Source organism: Gobio gobio, assembly GCF_949357685.1.
Source record: "Gobio gobio genome assembly, chromosome: 24".
NCBI classification, from domain to species: Eukaryota; Metazoa; Chordata; class Actinopteri; order Cypriniformes; family Gobionidae; genus Gobio; species Gobio gobio.
Window position 1 is genome coordinate 2891349 of NC_137120.1, and position 19899 is coordinate 2911247.

The 19899-nt window shown below is 36.6% G+C and overlaps 2 protein-coding genes across 2 annotated transcripts; both read left to right on the forward strand.

The window, feature by feature from the left end:
* The first annotated feature begins 539 nt into the window (after positions 1-539).
* calr3a (calreticulin 3a) lies at positions 540-5973 on the forward strand. Its single transcript, XM_079808222.1, has 9 exons — positions 540-752; positions 1478-1579; positions 1707-1910; positions 2038-2132; positions 3139-3348; positions 3479-3592; positions 3939-4082; positions 5252-5344; positions 5476-5973. Exons 1-9 carry the CDS (start codon positions 662-664, stop codon positions 5677-5679), a joined length of 1257 nt encoding a protein of 418 aa, XP_079664348.1. The 5' UTR covers positions 540-661; the 3' UTR covers positions 5680-5973.
* An 860-nt stretch (positions 5974-6833) lies between these two features.
* On the forward strand, positions 6834-19877 carry rad23ab (RAD23 homolog A, nucleotide excision repair protein b). The gene is made up of 10 exons (XM_079808223.1): positions 6834-7163; positions 8574-8655; positions 8808-8887; positions 10260-10549; positions 10630-10676; positions 10746-10873; positions 12163-12280; positions 15886-16043; positions 18057-18206; positions 18294-19877. Exons 1-10 carry the CDS (start codon positions 7095-7097, stop codon positions 18405-18407), a joined length of 1236 nt encoding a protein of 411 aa, XP_079664349.1. The 5' UTR covers positions 6834-7094; the 3' UTR covers positions 18408-19877.
* The last annotated feature ends 22 nt before the right edge of the window (positions 19878-19899 follow it).

The window sequence follows — 19899 nt, forward strand, 5'->3', positions numbered from 1 at the left end:
CTTAGGAAAAGTATAGCCAAGTCTTGTACTGCTCAGATAAAGTATTTTAAAAAAATGCCCTCATTTGTCCAAAATATGGCTTGGGTTTCAATGGGGACATTTTTGTCCAAAAGGTATTTTATGTACCTAGTGCAAAATATATTTTTAAAGGAACTGGGGGTGAAATATTAACTAGTGCAAATTGTATGCAGTTAGCATTACCACAGGCAAAGTTATCAAAAAATCTGAACTGAAAAAGCCCAAAATGTCCATAAGGAAGCACAAGGGTTAAAGGGGATGGGTTTGTTTGTAGATCATATTCTTCTATAATGGAAAAAAGACTGATTGCATTTTTCTTTTTCATAACTTTTAGGGCTTTTGTATAAGAGTTCAACTCATTATGAAATGAATACAATCTTGGTTTCGCCTTCAAGAACTTGCATTTGTGTTTTATTTCTACACACTTCCTCCGCGTTCGCCTCACGTACTTCTCAGAAGCCCCGCCCACATCGCTGACTCTTCACTCGTGGTCTCCTCTGATTGGCCGCGCTCCGGCCAATGAGCCTCAGCCATCTGTGCAGGAACCACCGAGCCATATTTCCCTGAGCATTAGCTCGAGCAGCATCCACTATTATATCAGGATCTTCTTCATCTAATATATAGATCCTCTATCGGCGCGGAGATGCGGGTCGCGGCTGCAGTGTGCGTTATATCTGCTCTGGCGTTCACTCTACACGCAGATGTCTATTTTAAAGAACAATTTCTGGATGGAGGTAACGTTACAGTTCTCTTCTTTGATCGCGCATGACACCCGACACAGTCGCTATTTCACTGAGGCGAAAGTGCTAGAAATAATGTCTTTTTTTTAATGATGTTTACTTTCACGGAAAGCCAGGTGTCTCATTTCATTTACTGTGTTTGCATACTAAACTGTGTTATACAACTTACCTGTCGTGAGGAGAATGCATGATTTGTCAAAATGATTGGCCACGAATCAACCCTCATGAAAAAATACTATATAGTAAAATTACTCTAGTAAATACTATAGTGTTTTTGAACCGTACTATAGTAAATATACTACAGTGAATCAACAAAGTGTAGTAAATACTATAATATACCACAATTTATCGGTAGTATCTTTACTATAGTATGGTTTAAAAACCCTAGTATTTACTAGAGTCATTTTATTTTACTATAATATACTATAGTATTTTTTTCATGTGGGAAAGTGGTAAAGTTTTGGTTTCAGTTGACTTTTTAGACTTACTTACATGTTGTTGTCATCTTAAAAGCACATTTAAGACACTAGAGTTACTTCTCTAATCTTTTTACTTACAATTATTTGCATAATTTAAATGCACCCATATTATTTCCAGCCTGGAAATATTGTTGTCATGGCTGATTATAAACAAAACGTGTGTGTGTGTGTGTGTGTGTGTGTGTGTGTGTGTGTGTGTTGCAATTTAAGCAAACGGCTGATTAAACTTTGTCTCTCCAGATGGTTGGAAAAGCCGATGGGTTGAATCCAAACACAAATCCGACTATGGCCAGTGGAAACTGACCTCAGGGAAATTCTACGGTGATGCTGAGCTTGATAAAGGTTAGAGGTCACGTCTTCTTGCACCGGAGCTTGATTGCTCATGCAAATGTCGTCATCTGAAAAGAAAATGCAAATGGTTAATGTGAGATGACTTGTAACGCAATGTTGTTATTTTTCCCCCTTCAAGGTTTGCAGACGAGTCAAGATGCCCGGTTTTACGCTCTATCCAGTCGCTTTGACTCGTTTAGTAATGAGGGTAAACCGGTAGTGATCCAGTTCACGGTGAAACACGAGCAGAAGATCGACTGCGGCGGGGGGTACGTGAAAATCTTCCCCGCCGACCTGGACCAGACCGATATGAACGGCGACTCGCAGTACTACATCATGTTCGGTAAGTCATGGTTGGTGTAGATGACGTTTCGTTGGTTTTCTAGGTGTATTTTTCAACAAAACAATGATGCCGTGTACTTTCACTTTCGCTATTTTTGTGCCGTTTACACTCTCGATCTTCCTCGTAGGACCCGACATCTGTGGCTATAGCACCAAGAAAGTTCACGTCATTTTCAACTACAAAGGCCAAAACCACCTCGTCAAGAAGGACATCAAATGCAAAGTATGTTTTATTGAGACAACATAGACGTGAAAATTTACTATCCAAGCTTACAATATGGACCTAATGTTGGTTTCATTTTAAAGGGTTAGTGCACCTAAAAATGAAAACCATCCCATAATTTACTCGCGCGTATACGACTTTCTCCTTTCAGCCAAACACAGGGTTATAAAAAAATAGCTTCCATGGCTTTATAATGGGTGTGAATGGTACCCCATAAAAGTGCGTCCATCCATCATAAAAGTAATCCATACGGCTAATAAAGACCTTCTGAAGTGAAGCCATGCATTTTTTTTAAAGAAATATATCCATATTTATAACTTCATAAACCATAATCACTGGCTTCTGGTAACGTCCGTACACGAGTCTAGTTCGGGCGGAAGTGTGACCTCTGACCCGACGCATCGGTGAACTGGGGATGGAGGGTAAACTAACCCTTTAAAGATATTTTGCTGAAAATATTAAAGCGTAAAAGTGATCAGAGTTTACGTTTACTGTAGAGAAAATGTACTAAACAAGTTTTATTTCATACAAAATGTATATTTTACAAAATAATTTCAACTCTGAAAGTCAAAGCCATAAGTCTAACCAAGATGTGTTCCAAATTTGAAGTTGATATCACAAAAATTGAGGTTTCGTTTAGGCACTGTACCAAAAATAGCCATTGGGTTAAAAAAAATCAACGTACATTTCTGTCACAATATCACAAAACCGTTGCCAAATATGGAACCTGGAGTCTCAGACCTTTCCAAAAAAACTTTCTGAAAGATTTTGATTATAAAATAGCGCAGTATAATATGAAACATGACTCTGCCCACCAGTAGGAGGAGCCTGTCAAGCAGTTTTAAAGTACCGTTTTTATGGTAGCACAATGTCAGGTTTTCACATGATGACTATTTAAGCTTTCGAATGATACCTAATTGATATGTGGTAGGGAAAAAGACAGTTAACAGGTTAAAAAGTTTCAAAATGACCGTTATAATTTAGTTCTTCTGTTTGCGCCCACTAGGACGATGAACTCACACACCTCTACACGCTGATCCTGAGGCCGGACCAGACGTACGAAGTGAAAATCGACAACGAGAAGGTGGAGTCGGGCTCCCTGGAGGAAGACTGGGACTTCCTTCCTCCCAAAAAGATCAAGGATCCAGAGGCCAAGAAGCCTGAGGATTGGGACGACCGGGCGAAAATCGACGATCCTGAAGACACAAAACCCGAGGCACGTTTCCAATCGATGGTGCACGTTAACCACCACAGCCCGACCTGCAGAAATCAGTGTAATATTTCAAATGGTTGTTCTTAGACATGAATCCAATGGTACATTTAAACTTTAAATCCCTTCGGTTCAGGACTGGGACAAACCTGAGAACATTCCCGACCCTGATGCCAAGAAACCAGACGATTGGGATGAAGACATGGACGGAGAATGGGAACCTGCGATGATCCCGAACCCGGAGTACAAGGTACAAAACCACAGTCCTCGCGTAGAAGATCCGTAAGCTCAACCGAACGAGCCACAAAATGGTTGAATGGTCTAGTTTAATGATTTTAGACACTTGGGAGACTAGTTAAAACCACTTTAACTAGGCGGCCAGGAGAAGTTTCAGGGTTCAATCCCAAGTAGGTTTGACATATTTAGGAGTTTTTGAGAGCGGTTTATGCTCTTGATCAGCATCACATGGACTGTTTCTGCAATTACTATATTTTGTTACGGGTAACTAGCGAACTTGAACATCTCTTGATCTTCTCGATTGTTCATAATGCAGGACCCAGTTTTTCCAACCGTCTAACTAAGATCTGTTTATGTAGGGCGAGTGGAAACCCAAACAGATCGACAACCCCAACTACAAAGGCACCTGGATTCACCCCGAAATCGACAACCCTGAGTACACGGCAGACGGCGCCATTTACAAATTCGACAACATCGGCATTCTGGGACTGGATCTTTGGCAGGTACGGTTTATATTGGTGTGCTGTTGAATTAGGGCTGGGCGATATGGCTGAAAACTGTATCACGATATAAGTTATATATCGGTCGATATCGATATTTTTATGACCTATTTATAATGAGGACCAGGAGAAAAATATTACATTGAAACATTTTTATTTTAAACTTAACCTTCCTCTGATTATAATCCCCTCCGTTATAAACAAGGCTTAAGGTGGTAAAATCTTAAACTGCCATACTGGCGAACTGACTTGTTTTCCTGTTTTATCAACAATTTCTTCACTCGCTGCAGCACTCGTTTTCCACTTGTCACTCCAACACGAGACAATGATATGGCGCAACCAAACTTGATACTGTTACATGATTGGCTGTTAGTGTGTCACTCCCTACGCTGTTTGGTTACCAGAGTGTGTGCCTTTTGTTCATGCAACCAAACTTGCTTCGCAACCTCTGGTTTCTTCCGACAAAGAAAAAAAAATGATCGAACGTTTTATCGAACGCATTTTTTATTGATGTGTATCACGATACTTATCGTTATATCGCCCAGCCCCATGTTGAATCAACATTGTAATTGAAGTTAAGTTGTCGGTTTTAAACCGATTAGATTTGGTTCGTTGGTGACATTTGACAACTATTTCTTTTAGGTGACTTTTGCGATCAAAATGGCTGATTTTGTGGTATTCTCTCAATTTTGTGGAAAAGTGTTTTTTTTTTTTTTTTTTTTTAATTCGGATACCACATTTACCATATAAGGTCTGACGTTAGAGGTACAATATCATACCAGTGTTGTTTTAGTATCATACTATTATAGTTTTATTAATAATGAGTTTTTTTTTCTGCAAATATGCAGAAAGCTTGTTTGTATCTTGCCGAGGAAAACAAAGCATTTTACAACCAATCACGCGAGTATAGCATTGAGTTCTTCTTTGTGGCTTTGTGTTCTTTACTCATGCATGTTTTGTCACACTAACATGTCAATAACTTTATATAGTGCTACTTTTTTTTTGCGATAATTATGCAGGATCCCAAGTACCACATGAGTTCTTTTTCGTCAATAAATGTATATAGTACTGGGATTTTTGCAATGATTTTGTGGTTAAATGCTGAATAATGGTGCTAATTTTGCGTTGTATTTAGCAAAAATCACTGTTTAATTAGTTGACCTTTCTTACAGGTCAAATCTGGAACCATCTTTGATAACTTTCTGATCACCGATGATGTTGAGGAGGCTGAGAAATTTGGTACAGAAACATGGGGCGCAACTAAGGTAATAAAGTATTATTAAAATGCATTTATAAATATCTGTGATCCATTATTCTATATATTTCCACAGCAATGTGTTATTTAGCCATAAATTCTGATGATGTGCATCTTACCGCTGTTGTTTTTACATATCAGGGGCCAGAAAAGAAAATGAAGGACCAGCAGGAAGAGGAAGAACGGAATAAGCGTGAAGATGAGGAAAAGAGCAAGAAGGGTGATAATGAGGAAGATGATGAGGACGAAGATGAGGATGAGCCAGAGGAGGAAGAGCACACAGAAGAACCTCCTGAGGAGGAAGAGGAGGGTGAGGACGATACACCCACTAAAGACGAGTTGTGAAGAAAGCTCTCTTCCTGAATGAGCAGATCTGATGCGTTTCTGTTGTCTTTTTCTTTGTATGTGGTGTGAATTCTTGCCCCGCCCCCTTCTAGTCACATGTCGCATCCCTAAACTCAGATTTCTTTTGGTTTTGCTGCTAGAAGCCCCACCCCAACATGTTCACAGTACGACCTGTTAAACTTTAGATTAATTGATGTTTGGGTTTTCTGTTCCGTCTCGAGTCGTGCAAGGGGGAAATTCTGATGTATCATTTGTTGGATTTGCACTTTTTTAAATAAATGATTTATTTTTAAATGCTTGTCTGGATCATTTGTCATTTCCCAGGACTTGGATATTAAATTGTCCTCATATTTGGTTGAAAATGTTTATTTATTAAATGCAAGTAATTACATTTTATTTCTCAAAAGAAACAAAACTACACTTGTATATTAGAAATTGGGAGTTTTTTCAAAATTGACATGACTTTTTTTATTGTTGAGGATTTAAGTAAATGGTTAACTTTCCTGACGACATAATGACAATGTCCCATTAAAATTTCGAATTTTTGATCGTCATGATTTTGTCTTTTATCCCATAATTAGGGCTGTCATGATTATGACTTGTCATTGTGCCATAATGTTTATAATCTTGTAATTATCACTTGTTATAATTTAGACTTTCTAATCTTAGTGTCATCATAATTTTGACTTTGTCATTGTTAACATGTTCTTTTAAATGTGTCGGAAATGGGTTCATATTGAAAAAGCAAACAAAACACTATCTTGAATTACATTAAACGATGTGTACACATGAGAAAATACAAATACTATAGTGTTTCTGAACCATACTATAGTAAATTGACGTAATGTAGTAAATATTATAATTCGCTGTAGTATATTTACAAAAACACTAGTATATTATAGCAAAATTGTTTTTGAACCATATAGTAAATATACAACAGTAAATTATAGTATTTACAACGTTTTACGTCAAATTACCATAGTATGGTTCAAAAACACTATAGTAGAGTAATTTAAATAGTGTTTTTCAATATTATAAACTAGAATATTTTTCATGTGGGCTGACTATACTTGAGTGAATACAGATTTTCTGTAAAATGACGTTTTTAAAAACAGAAAAATATAATTTGTGTTTTCCTCGTCGTCTCCAACGTCCCTGTTTGTCACTGACCTCGTGGTGAAGATAGTTCTAAGGAAAGCTCTAGAAACCCAATTGTTGGGGGGTTTATCGGGTACTTTTCTAAATGACTAAAGACTCTTTGGGGTCACTGTACGTCCACGTGTCTTGTCCTATTCAGCAAGTAGATGGCGTCTTCCCGTAACACAGCCGCTCATCCCTGCCGAAGATATAGCTGAGTCACATCTCCACACGCGCTCATTCAGGACACTTCCGACGGGGTCTCGCGCTCGAACACAATGCTGACGATCACTCTGAAGACGCTCCAGCAGCAGACGTTTAAAGTGCAGATAGACGAGGAGCTGACGGTGAGTGTGCGTGCCTGTGCCCGTGTAAACATGCCAGTGCGCGGGCATGAGTCGCTGGGAAACGCCGCGGCCTCCGGCGGCTGATACATGTGGAACGCGCGCGCGGACAGTCCCTGTCATTGTAGAATAATACACTATAATAGGTGACGTCACTGAGCCGCACAATCTAACGGCTGTTAATTTGAAAAATAACGGTCGCGTTGTTCACTTCAACGGTCTGTTTACACACTCGTCTATGGCAAGCAGTTTTAACACCTATTCGTTTTACTACCATTTTATGTTGCTTGTTTTAATTACTAGTCTAATAGTGCCTAGTGTCTTTTTGTATTTCATTGGTAACTAGTAATTAGATACTAAAACTCTAGTAGTTATATCCTAATGCTTATATTAGGCTACTTGTACTTGTTCCTTTGCGACTTACTCCCACTATAGTGACAAGTAACTGTTAAATTGTCACACGAATTGTTATTTTTTCCCCATTGGGCTCACTATTAATACCTCTTCTACATTTACTATTAAATAAAATACTTATGTGTATGTATTATGCCAGTAGTGACTAGTATATATTCCAGCTTTACTAGTCCTTATTTATCAGATACTAGTATTTATTTAGTAAACACTATATGTATCGTAACTATGACTAGTTTTTTGTTTGTTTGTTTTTTTTTGCCATAAGTGATAACTAGTAAGAATGGCTATTTATACTTTATATTCAATACGTTTACTAGAAATAACACAAGTGTCTAATGAATAATAGCCATATGGATGCTAGTTTGATTTGAGGTATAATTGTTAAAACAGCTTGCCATGCTTCTTGTTTTCCTAGAATGACTAGGTGTATTGATTAGGTAGATGAACTGCATTATGATATCAAATAATATTTAAAACATATTTTATGCAGTCAGATGAATGTGTCTCGGTCATTTAAATGTCTAATGTTTATAATTGTTCTACTTTGCAATGAGTGTTTGAATGAATTTGTGGTGAAAATAATCAGCTCTTGAACACATCATTCTGACTGTGAGCAAAGCAGATAACGTGAAATGATTCATAATTCAGCATGACCCCATATAGCCTGTCTTATGATCGTATGAATCCATTACTTTGGTTCTCTTTAAGATAGTTTGGGAAGCACATGATCATTCATTGCCTGCTTTCACAATCATACAGTTCATGAGTCATATATTGTCCTTTAAAGCACAATATTAAATTGTATTTAAAGAGATTATATCATCCCCATATACGAAATATATTGCAAGCATGATACTGCAATATTTTCATATCGCAGTAAAAGTAACAACTTTGAAATACCTGAATAATATCTAAAACAAATCCAAATATGTCCTAGAGTATTTCGATTATATTATTAACATGCATGTATCTGATGAAATGATGTCCTTGTAAATACAGGTAAAGGCTCTTAAAGAAAAGATAGAGGAAGAAAAGGGGCAAGATGCTTTTCCAGCTGTGGGTCAAAAACTAATCTATGCAGGTCTGTTTCTTAAATTCCTCTGTCTTTGGAAAATTTTAATTCTGCCATTGCTATTAAATATACCATATTTGGTTTCCCCATGAATATTCTTGTTTGTTTGGATCCCTTTTATAAGACGCTCTTTAATTTATGGTTTTCTCCATAAAACGCAGGGAAAATTCTGAATGACGATATACCTCTAAAAGAATACAAAATAGATGAGAAGAACTTTGTCGTGGTGATGGTTACAAAGGTAAGGCTGTTTTATTTCTCTCAACATCAGGTCGTTTTCAACATGTATAAATGCTTCACTTCCATTAAAAACCTGATCAGAATTCTTCCTTTAACCACATATTTTTCCTTTTGAAGTTTGGGATATTGAATATAAAACGCTAGATGGAAAAGGGCTCTCAAGTTTTGAACTGAGTTCAGAGTGAGATTTTGGCGACGGCAACAGGGGTTTGGGTGGGGACGAGGTTCTGATCTGAAAAATGACACTAATTTGTATAAATAAATAATAATATACATTTTTTTTATTTAATTCAACATTTCTGTGTGTGTGTGTGTGTGTGTGTATGCATAGTATTAATTCTTGCATTTCTCTATTTCAAAGATGTAAGGGAAGAGGTAAATTAATAATCCATAATAATTTGAAATATGTTTTTTTTTTCAGAATTTACTGTGTTGTAAATATAATTTATTCTGAAGCAATAGTCTCACCAGTGTTCAATCAGCTTTGAGATATTTAAATCTGCATAGCTTTGATATTTTTACCTTTTATGAAGGGCATTTCCCCATAATCTTATTAAATATAGGCTATGCTTCAGCTTTCATTTTATATTCTTAAATTTGATCTATAAATTAAATTAGAATAAGACACTGTAGGGCTGTTGCCAATCAAATTAAATCATTTACACTGAAAAATGTTATGAGATTGTTTTAAATATTTTTGACTATACAATTAAGAAATGTTGGAAAGAAAACATTAAACTAAACCACCAGTAGGTGGCAGAATGTAAACGTTGTTGTTGCAGGAATATCTAAATCTTACCCGGATACAGCAATGCTAATTTCTGATTGGCTGTTCGGTAGCTTTATTTTTTATTTGATTGGCTGGTGCGTGGCAGGGCCTTCTGAACTCTATGTGGAACTCACTTGATTCCAGCGCAACTTTGTGGGCATTATCCTGGAAATTTCTCTGCGTGAGAAATACAAGGTGTGGCGTGTGAGCGTGTGAACGGGTTGAAATGCGTGTGTCTCACGCCCAATGCGTGAGACTTGAGAGCCCTGGATATGTCAAGACTTGCATACAATCTTAAAAAACGTATGCACATACATTTTTGTGCGCAAACCAGACGCGTTTTTGTCTTAACTTTTAGAAGCAAAAAATTAGAAACTTAGCCACAGTAGATTTGCCGCAACTTCCGTTTTTATTATTGATACTTTCTTTTTTTTTTTAAGTTTCTCAGGCAATGGTGATTTTGTTCTCTCAAATACATGGGATGGAAATTTTATTCGCAGATGTTTTATGCCATATTCCAATATTTCGTAAAAAATGAAATGTGCAACTTTGAACGGAAACATAGCTAGTAGTTCTCTGTGCAGTCCTGTTTCTCTTTCTACAGGCCAAATCTGCAACACCGCCACAAGCTCCGGCTCCTGTTAGCACGTCCCTCGCCGAAACCCCCGCCCATCTGCCCACGACTCCTGCTGCCTCCACAGTGCCTGAATCAACCCCTGCTCCCGCTCCTGTAGAACCAGCGGAGCCGCCCGCGCTGCCCATCACAGCGCCCCCTGCTGCCCCGGAGGCTGCCGCCGAAACGCCCGAGCCGGTTAGCGCGACTTCCGCCCCGATCTCAGAAGAGGAGAACCAGACAGCCCAAGAAGAGCAGGCCATCGCCCAATCAGAGGCCAGGTATGGCCACGGCCACAAAAAAAGCGCTTTTTTTAATTGCTGAAAGAGTGAAAATCTCTGAATTTGTCTATTTTGTATAGCATTATAGATGAGTTGGGTCTTTTAGAAGCCGCTGCATCCATACTAGGTAAGTTGTGCTTTTATTTTGTTATAAAGGAGACAAGAACGTGAGACTAACATCTGTTGTTTTTTTTAGTTACGGGTCAAGCATATGAGAATTTGGTGACGGAAATCATGTCAATGGGTTATGAGAGGGAACAGGTTATCGCCGCCTTACGAGCAAGTTACAACAATCCGGACAGAGCCGTGGAGTACCTGCTTATGGTAAGAGTTATTAATGTTTTATTCCCTGAAAAATGCTTTAAAATGGCTTGTTTTGCTTAAAGGCAACATGAAATGACATTTCGTTATTTCGTAATGTGACATTTATGAGTGAAACAGGATATTCTGCAAGAAAATAAATGCAACTTTTCAATAGCAGGTCTATTTGGTTAGTAAAGTAGCTTATTTAATATATAATATACTTTATACTTTTTTCTTGAAACGTCCATGCAAATCAATTAGATCACCAAAAACTGTGTGTGTGTGTGTGTGTGCGTGTATGTATATATATAATGGCATAAATAACAAAAAGAGTAATGATAATTATGATTAACACTAAAATATAATGTTGAATAGATCAATTATTTACATGATTTAAAATGTATTTAAATGCATAATAAATTCTTAATATTTACATTAACACATCCCAAAAAATAGATAATACAAGTAAATTAATAAATTTGCAACCATTTAGATCACCTGCATAAACACACGCAAATAATGAATGGCATAAATAACAAAATTTATTATTTGTGTAATGTTAATTAGATAAATTCTTTGAAATTATTTGTAAAAATATCAATGAGCTTGTGCGGTTCCTTGCAAGTTCCAAAAAAGTAACAAAATATGTTTAATTTTATTCTTTTGTAATTGTTATCAAAATACCAGGAGAGTTTTATACAGGTAGAGATCCATCCGTGTTGGATACAGATCCGGGTCACTAGAAACCCGAGTATGTAATAACCATTGCAGAAACTATCATGTATTTAAGCTAGGGCTGTCAAAAGATTAATCGCGATTAATCGCATCCAAAATAAAGTTTGTGTTTACATAATATATGTGTGTGTACTCTGTTAATTATTATTTGTATATAAATACACACACAAGCATGTATATATTTAAGAAAAAAATATTATTTTTATATATAAAACATTTATATTTATATATATATTATAGATTATATAAATGTATATACAAGCAAATATTTCTTAAACATATACATGCTTGTGTGTGTATTTATATATAAATAATAATTAACAGAGTACACACACATATATTATGTAAACACAAACTTTTATTTTGGATGCGATTAATCGCGATTAATCTTTTGACAGCCCTATTTTAAGGGTATTATAATGTGTAATAATTTTGATTAATAAAATAGCTCGAAACATTGAAAAGTAATTTTGGGATCAATACATTTGATGTAGCGCCTTGTTTGACTTCACATGTCAATGTAATTCTTTGTGAAACCACACAAATTCACGAGTTGCTAATGTCTGTTCCTCAAGGGTATTCCCACAGAATCCGAGCAGCCGCCACAGGAAGTAGATCGGCCCACTGCCGTCTCCAACCCCACCCCTCCCGCACCACAGCGACCTCAGCCTCCGCCCGCCGCCCCAGTAGCCGGTGAGTGGCCATTCGTTCAGGACTCATGGAAATAGACGCTGGTTTGCCCTGCAGCTGCCGCGTTCTTGCTAATTCGTTAAAATGACTCTTGAGTCTTGACTATTTCCGCTCATGGACGTCACTTGGACGTTCTTGTGTTTTTTAAATCAGACGTTAAATCAAGTTGAAGTGTTTTTTTTTTTATTAACCGTCATATTGTGTTGCACATCTGATTTTGAAACAGTTTGAAACACTGGTTAAACTATTTACTTTTTTTTACGATTTACGATTTGGTGACTTGTTCTCATTTAGGGTCATGAATGTGCGTGAAAATTTTGAGACGTTAGATGTGTTTTGGAAAGGCGGTACACATTTTTTTGTGTTGGACCCCATTGGTTTCCATGCAATACGGCAAAAGTCAACACTTTGAAAAACAGCAAAGAAACATGGTAAAAAATAGAAAACCTTTATTATAGACTAAAATATGAAATACGTGAGAACCTTTAACCCTCTGGTGCTCTTCGGTCATTTCTGACTGGAAAATATTCTGTTTTGAATTTTTAAAATCACTGATATTGACACATCCACTCGCACACTTACACACACACACACACACACACACACACACACACACACACACACACACACACACACACACACACGTTGGTGCAACAGCATTATGAGGACTCTCCATAGGCGTAATGGTTTTTATACTGTATAAACTGTATATTCTATCCCCCTACACTGCCCCTGCCCCTAAACCTAACCCTCACAGGAGACATTCTGCATTTTTACATTTTTAATAAAACATTGTTTAATATGTTTTTAAAGCGATTTGATTTACGGGGACATTTGAAATGTCCTCATAAACCACCTTGATGTTGTAATACCAGTGTAATACCCATGTCATTATACAAATTTGTGTCCTCATAAATCACATAAACAAGCACACACACACACACACACACACACACACACACACACACACACACACACACACACACACACACACACACACACACACACACACACACACACACACACACACACACACACACACACACACACACACACGAAAAACTGAACCTATGAACCACATTTAGAATTTTTTTTATTTTTTTTAGCTTCATCAGAATGATATGAAACTAAGTGATTTTTCTAGCATTATGTATGTAAACACACAAAAAAATGGGGGGTATGATTTGAGCATGCTAAGTGGTCGTAAAAAAAAATTGTTCCCCTTGTGCTCTTCGGTCAAAAATGACCACCATAGGAAATGAATGGGAAATCTACAAAAACACAAATTCACAGAAAAAAAATCTATATTTCTAACAAAAAAAAAAATCTAAAACTTTATAATAAATAGTCTTTGAGATTTTTTAAACATATATTCAAATCCAACAAAAAAATCATTAAATGTGTTCAAAACAGAACTGGGGAATTCTCAAGCCTCTCCATAGAGACCTCTAGTGGTTACACCCATGGTTGCATGATTTCTCAAATAATTCCAAAAGAGGGGCTAATCTGCCTTCAAAAAATATTTTGAAGGCCTAGTCTCTATTTTAACCTGAAATACTGCAATAATTAAAATTTTTTTAAATATGATTTTCAATGGCAAAAATAGACCATAATTATGGCATAAATATTAAAAAAATACCATCAAATCATCTCAAAATACAAAATGAAAAAGAAAAAAATATTATTGAAGAAAAATAAATTGCATTGGTTTTACTGGGGTGGAGGAAGTTTAATTTTTAGGTGTCCGGTCACTTATGACAGTGAAGACAACCAATGCAACCCCTAAACGAAGAGCACCAGAGGGTTAAAGAAATTTAAGACTTAAAGTTCACTTGAATTTGCTGTTTCACAGTCAAAACATTTTTTTAAATGATTCGTTTTCTGAATGGATCTCAATTGCTAGCTGCAGCACTGAAAATAAGTATAAGAAGCAAGCATAACAAAAAGCCAAAGTCCGTTTACAAGAAGTACAAATAGCGATAAATTCTATTTACACTAAGTACAAATAATGTTAGGTACTATTTATGCTTGTAGTTATTAAAACTGTAGTCTCTAAAACGAGTAAGAACAAAAATATGTGGGTTGACCCCAACACAAACGGAAGGATTTTGTTCTTTGGTATCTGACAAACTACAGTCGTTTTAGTAGCAATTTAGTAACAATAACCCCGGCTACAATTGCGGTTTTATGTGTTTACATGACTGATTTTTGCTGAATTGTAACGCAAACATGTACCCCCATATTATCAACACATACAGCATTAATAATAAGTAAACGTTGCAGTGTAAACACACATTGACATTATTTTTACTTCTCCGTTTGGAGGCACATACATTAGTGTTTCGGAAAACTGTAAACATGAATAAGTTGGCAAAACTCAAAAAAATTGAGGCAGTTGAATCAAAACTTTAAAGGTAAGAAATTCAAAGTTTATGTAAGCACAACTAGCAGATTTTTATTTTGTGTAAGCTAACTCAAAACTCACTTAAAATGATCATGTAATATCAACTTAAATATTTTAGTAGTGGAAACTTGGCTAGCTTTAACTAGCTAGTTGAATAAATGCTAACTTACTAATTGGGAACACAATGCTTTAATAGCATTACGTATTGCAATTGTCAACATATATCTGTTCTCAAATTAGGCTCATGCTCCACTCGTCACCATGATGGTAATCCCCCAAAACCCCCAACATAACCGAAACTTCTAAATTATCACAGCTAAACATTAAACACTTGTAAAAATGAAACTAGCAAAGCATTCTTGTAAATAGAAATCCCAGCCCAGTTTCAGTTCAATTTAAAGGGATAGTTCACCCAAAAACGAAAATGTGATGTTTTTCTGCTTACCCCTGAGGCATCCAAGATGTAGGTGTCTTTGTTTCTTCAGTAGAACACAAATGAAGATTTTTAACTCAACCGTTGCTGTGTGTCACTCATATAATGCTTGTCAATGGGGTCTAATTCTACTAGAGTAAAAAAAACATGGACAGACAACTTCAAATTAAACCCGCGGCTCGTGACGACACATTGATGTCTTAAGACACGAAACCATCGGTTTCTGAGAGAAACCCAACGGTATTTATGTAAAGATATCACCTCATATCAGACGAACGCTTTAGCTCTCTTCAGACTTCCATCACTTCCCGTGTGTGAGGTCAAAATTACAGCCAGGTCATAGATATATATACATAGATTCCTCATTAGTACCCTAACCCTAACCCTAACCCTAACCCTAACCCTACATCTTGGATGCCTTAGGGGTAAGCAGAAAAACATAACATTTTCGTTTTTGGGTGAACTATCCCTTTAAATTTGTCTAAATTAAAAGAAATAAGTTCACAATACTCAAAACAATGAAACAATTGAGATTATGTAAAATGTGTGTGTTTTGTGAACTCAAAAGAAAATTTTACATACTCATAAAACTTGATTGAACTCACTTGTTTATTTTAAGTTGACCCTACTCAAACCAATTGATCATTTTGAGCATTAGGGTTTTACAGTGTACAAAACTAGAAAATGCGTTTTCTTTTCACTTTTCCTTGATTTTGGTCCACCGTGGTCTCGGGCCAGACTCCTGTACAGCCCTTTCTATACTGTGAGCAGGTGCGGAGTCTGGAGCCGCGCCGGTGTCGGCAAACCCGCTGGAGTTCCTGAGGAACCAGCCGCAGTTCCAGCAGATGCGGCAGATCATCCAGCAGAACCCGGCGCTCCTGCCGGCACTGCTGCAGCAGCTGGGCCGAGACAACCCGCAACTCCTGCAGGTGGGCGGAGCTTAGCGGAGACCCCAGCCAATAGAGTGCAGCGGTCACGATTTACGTTGTGCGTGCAGTTTACGCTGTAGAACGAAATGTCAACTTACGTTTGCCACTTACCTTATTTTACTCCTCTTTATAAAAACCCATAGGAAAATCTCAAAGGGAATCATTGGGGAATCAGTTTTTCCGAGTTTTGATGTTATTTCCAGAAGTATTTTTTCCTTTAATTTTTCCCATAGTGTTTTTAAAAAAGTCTTTGTTGAAGAGCCATGAACTTTGCCATTACAACAGTGTTCATTTCAACCTTTTTTCACTGACGAAAACGAGACGATAACTTAATAAAAACTAGTGTTGGATGACAAAAACTATAACGAAAATCAACTGTCATTTTCGTCAACAAATAAAAACGATGCGAAAATGAAAGAGTCCCGGTGTATTTCCAGCTGGTTTATAATTAAAAGTCACGCATTATATATTCGTTTTTGCTTACACAATAAACTGTATTTCATTTCATTCCCATTTAATTCATAGTCAGGAGGAAAGACCAGTATTTGACACATTAAATAAAGTATCAGGGTTATAATAGTTCACTAAAACCATTAAAAAAAAATCTTTGTTACTTGAAATTAAATAAATGTTAACTGAAATAAAAAAAAAAAAATAAACAAACTTATTTGAAGCTTTAGCTTAATCTGATATGGCCTACTGACTAAAACAGAAATTCAAAGTTATAAAAACTATTTTAATGTTTTTAAAAACAAACAAAAAAGTGAATTAAGCACTTTCGTGTATTTTTAATGTCAAAAACAAAATGATGTCAAAATGTCAGTTCAAGTGACAGTCGGTTATGTAATACTTAAATGCTTAATGTATTACAATTTAACTAAACTCATTAGATTTAGTCGACTAAAATCGTATGATATTTAGTCGACTAAAACTAAAAACAATTCAAGTGACTAAAATATGACTAAAACTAAATGGCATTTTAGTCAAAAGACTATGACTAAAACTAAATCAAAATATGCTGTCAAAATTAACACTGCATTACAAACTTTTATTTGAAGCAAAATTTATTTGAAAATCGGACAAAAAGACTGTAAGGGAAAGAACTACAATCCCATGAAGCATTGCAAATGACATTCAATAAAACAAATATGCATGTTGTTGATTATATCTACATAAACAGTATATTTTACATTTATGGTACATATATCATGGTTCTTCAGTGGCAGAGTGGGCAGAGCTTAAGTATTTTTTTGTACAGCATCATGGGTAATGTAGTTTTTCACCACTAATTCCACTGTTAAACATGACTTATTTGAACATTACTTACTTTATATTACTTATTTTAACCCTCTTCGGTCACTTTGACAAAAAATGTTTAAATGTTTATTTAAAAAAAAATTGGGGGTGACTTGTGGCACTTGCTATGTGAACATAAAATAAAAAAAGACATGATTCAAAAAAGTTAAATGATCCTTAAAAAAAGATTTACCGTCATGAAATTGAATGAAAATACAGAGAATTTCACAGAGAATTAGGGTAACAATCTACAAAAATGTATGGATTCATTAATTGTATTATATTATAAAAATTTGTGGGGGAAAATTATCATAATTGTTGCATAAATATTACTTGGTACTATAAAATTATACCCATAGCCTCATGGGTAGCACACTAACATATAGCGCAGTTGCACTTTGGCCATCCCGAGTTCGAGTCCAGGTTTGTGGACCTTTCCCGATCCCGTCCCCCTCTCTCCCTACAACTTCACTTCCGGTCAACTAACTGTCCTGTCATAATAAAGGCAAAATTGACAAAAGAAATCCCTCAAAATACAAAAATATGAAATAAAAATGTAATTGAACGAAAAATATATAGCATTGATTTTACTGAAAAAGTTAACTTTGAAGTATATGAGTGTGACCCAGAGGGAAAAATAAGTTGAAAGGTTTATAAGTTATTGCTAAAAATGAGTTTTTGTCACTAAATTAGCATTTGTCATACGTGTGCTTGCAGCAAATCACGCAGCATCAGGAGCGGTTCGTGCAGATGTTGAACGAGCCGCACGCAGTCGAGGCCGGAGCCACCGGAGCAGCTGAAGCCCCCACCGCCCCTCCGCCCAACTACATCCAGGTCACGCCGCAGGAGAAGGAAGCCATCGAGAGGGTGCGCTAACAACCACTTAGCTTGAAGATATAATATCGTTCTGCATGCTAGAAAAAAATAGGCTTAAAACTGCGTATTGTTTTGTAGTTAAAAGCCCTGGGGTTTCCTGAGGGACTCGTCATCCAAGCCTACTTCGCCTGTGAGAAGAACGAGAACCTCGCCGCGAACTTCCTGCTCCAGCAGAACTTTGACGATGAGTGAACATTACCGACGACACATGGAGGACGACGGGGAGAATGCAAGCGTGCGTTGTGTGTGAATGTGTGCGTTGAAGCGAATAGGAAGTCGACTGATCATCCATGATGTTTGTCATGGAGTTTAAACTGAAGCCATGATGTGAGGTTATATATCAGCACAGCGTTTTATTTCGATAGATATAGCCGATCCTCAACGGTGAGGTGTCTGTTGTCTGTCTGGTTTCTGCTGCTATCACTGCTGTGTGCGTCGAACGAGTTAAAACCCTGCCAAAAAACTCTCTCAAGCTTCATTTCCGCCATCAAAATCATATTTTTTAATCGCAGTATTAATAATGAGGCGATTCGGTCAGGGTGGATGCAGAATTTAGTTTGTGGTTGAGGGATAGACGAACATTTGTTGAGTTTCTCCACTGGCGTGGAAGGCGTATTTTCGAGTCAAATTAAATGTGGCGTCTACTCTAACTTAAGGCATTTTACATCATTTTTAATGTTAAATTTTCAGCGTTCATGCAGTGGATGCCACCAAATACTTTATAAAATTTTCCTCCGTGAATTTTAGAAATAAACCCACTGTATTGGGGTGTTGGTGTTTTTTAATCCCATGTTCAAAAGACAGCATTGATGGTTGAGCATTGATCCAGTCGGCTACTTAACTAGATTTTACTTCCGTTATGTTTACAGTCTAAAGTTCCCACTTAAAACCAGTTCGGTATGCAGTAGAAACTCTTGCAGTGGTTTTGAACGGAGCCCGAAATGCTGCAACAATCGTAGGTATTTTATGTAGTAAAGCAACTGAATGTGATCGAGTGTCTCAGCGCGTCTCTAAAACCTCATGAAAATATGCATACATGTAATTTAAATATTTGTACATATTTGAGTGAAGGAGGAAAAAAGGAGTGTTGTGTTGGTCTCTGTTGTACACTTAAGACAGTGCCAAACGAAATTAGAAACTGAAAATGGATGAAATTACAGTGCAGTGCTTTAAGTGGATGCAGAATGCATATATTTTTATATAAATGATGTGTCCTGCTCCTATAGGTTTGCTTTGTATAGAGTTAAAAGTGCTGGAAGGGTGTTATTTTTTAATTGAGTTGGTTGAAAAAATCTATTGGTGTTCCAACAGGTACAGACACGGCGTCCTGTTTACACTATGTGATGCAGTTTTGAGTTTTAATTTCAGCATTTTATATTCTTTTTTTGTGAAGAAAGTAAACATGGAAGGGTTTGGTCTTAAGCACAAAATGGTTTGCTGAGTGGTTTATGAATGTATTGTTTTAGTGGTGTGTGAAATAAATTGCTTTTAAAAAGCTTCATTGGAGTCTCCAACTGGATACTGCTCATTTATATCCAATAATCAAACTGCCCATATCTCAATGTATTATGATACTTTGGTAAAGAGCGATTCCTATAAAGTGTTTACGTCACACTTGAAACAATACTATGGTATTACCGTGAAACATTGATAATCCCATATAAAAAAAGTAATGCAGTTCCAG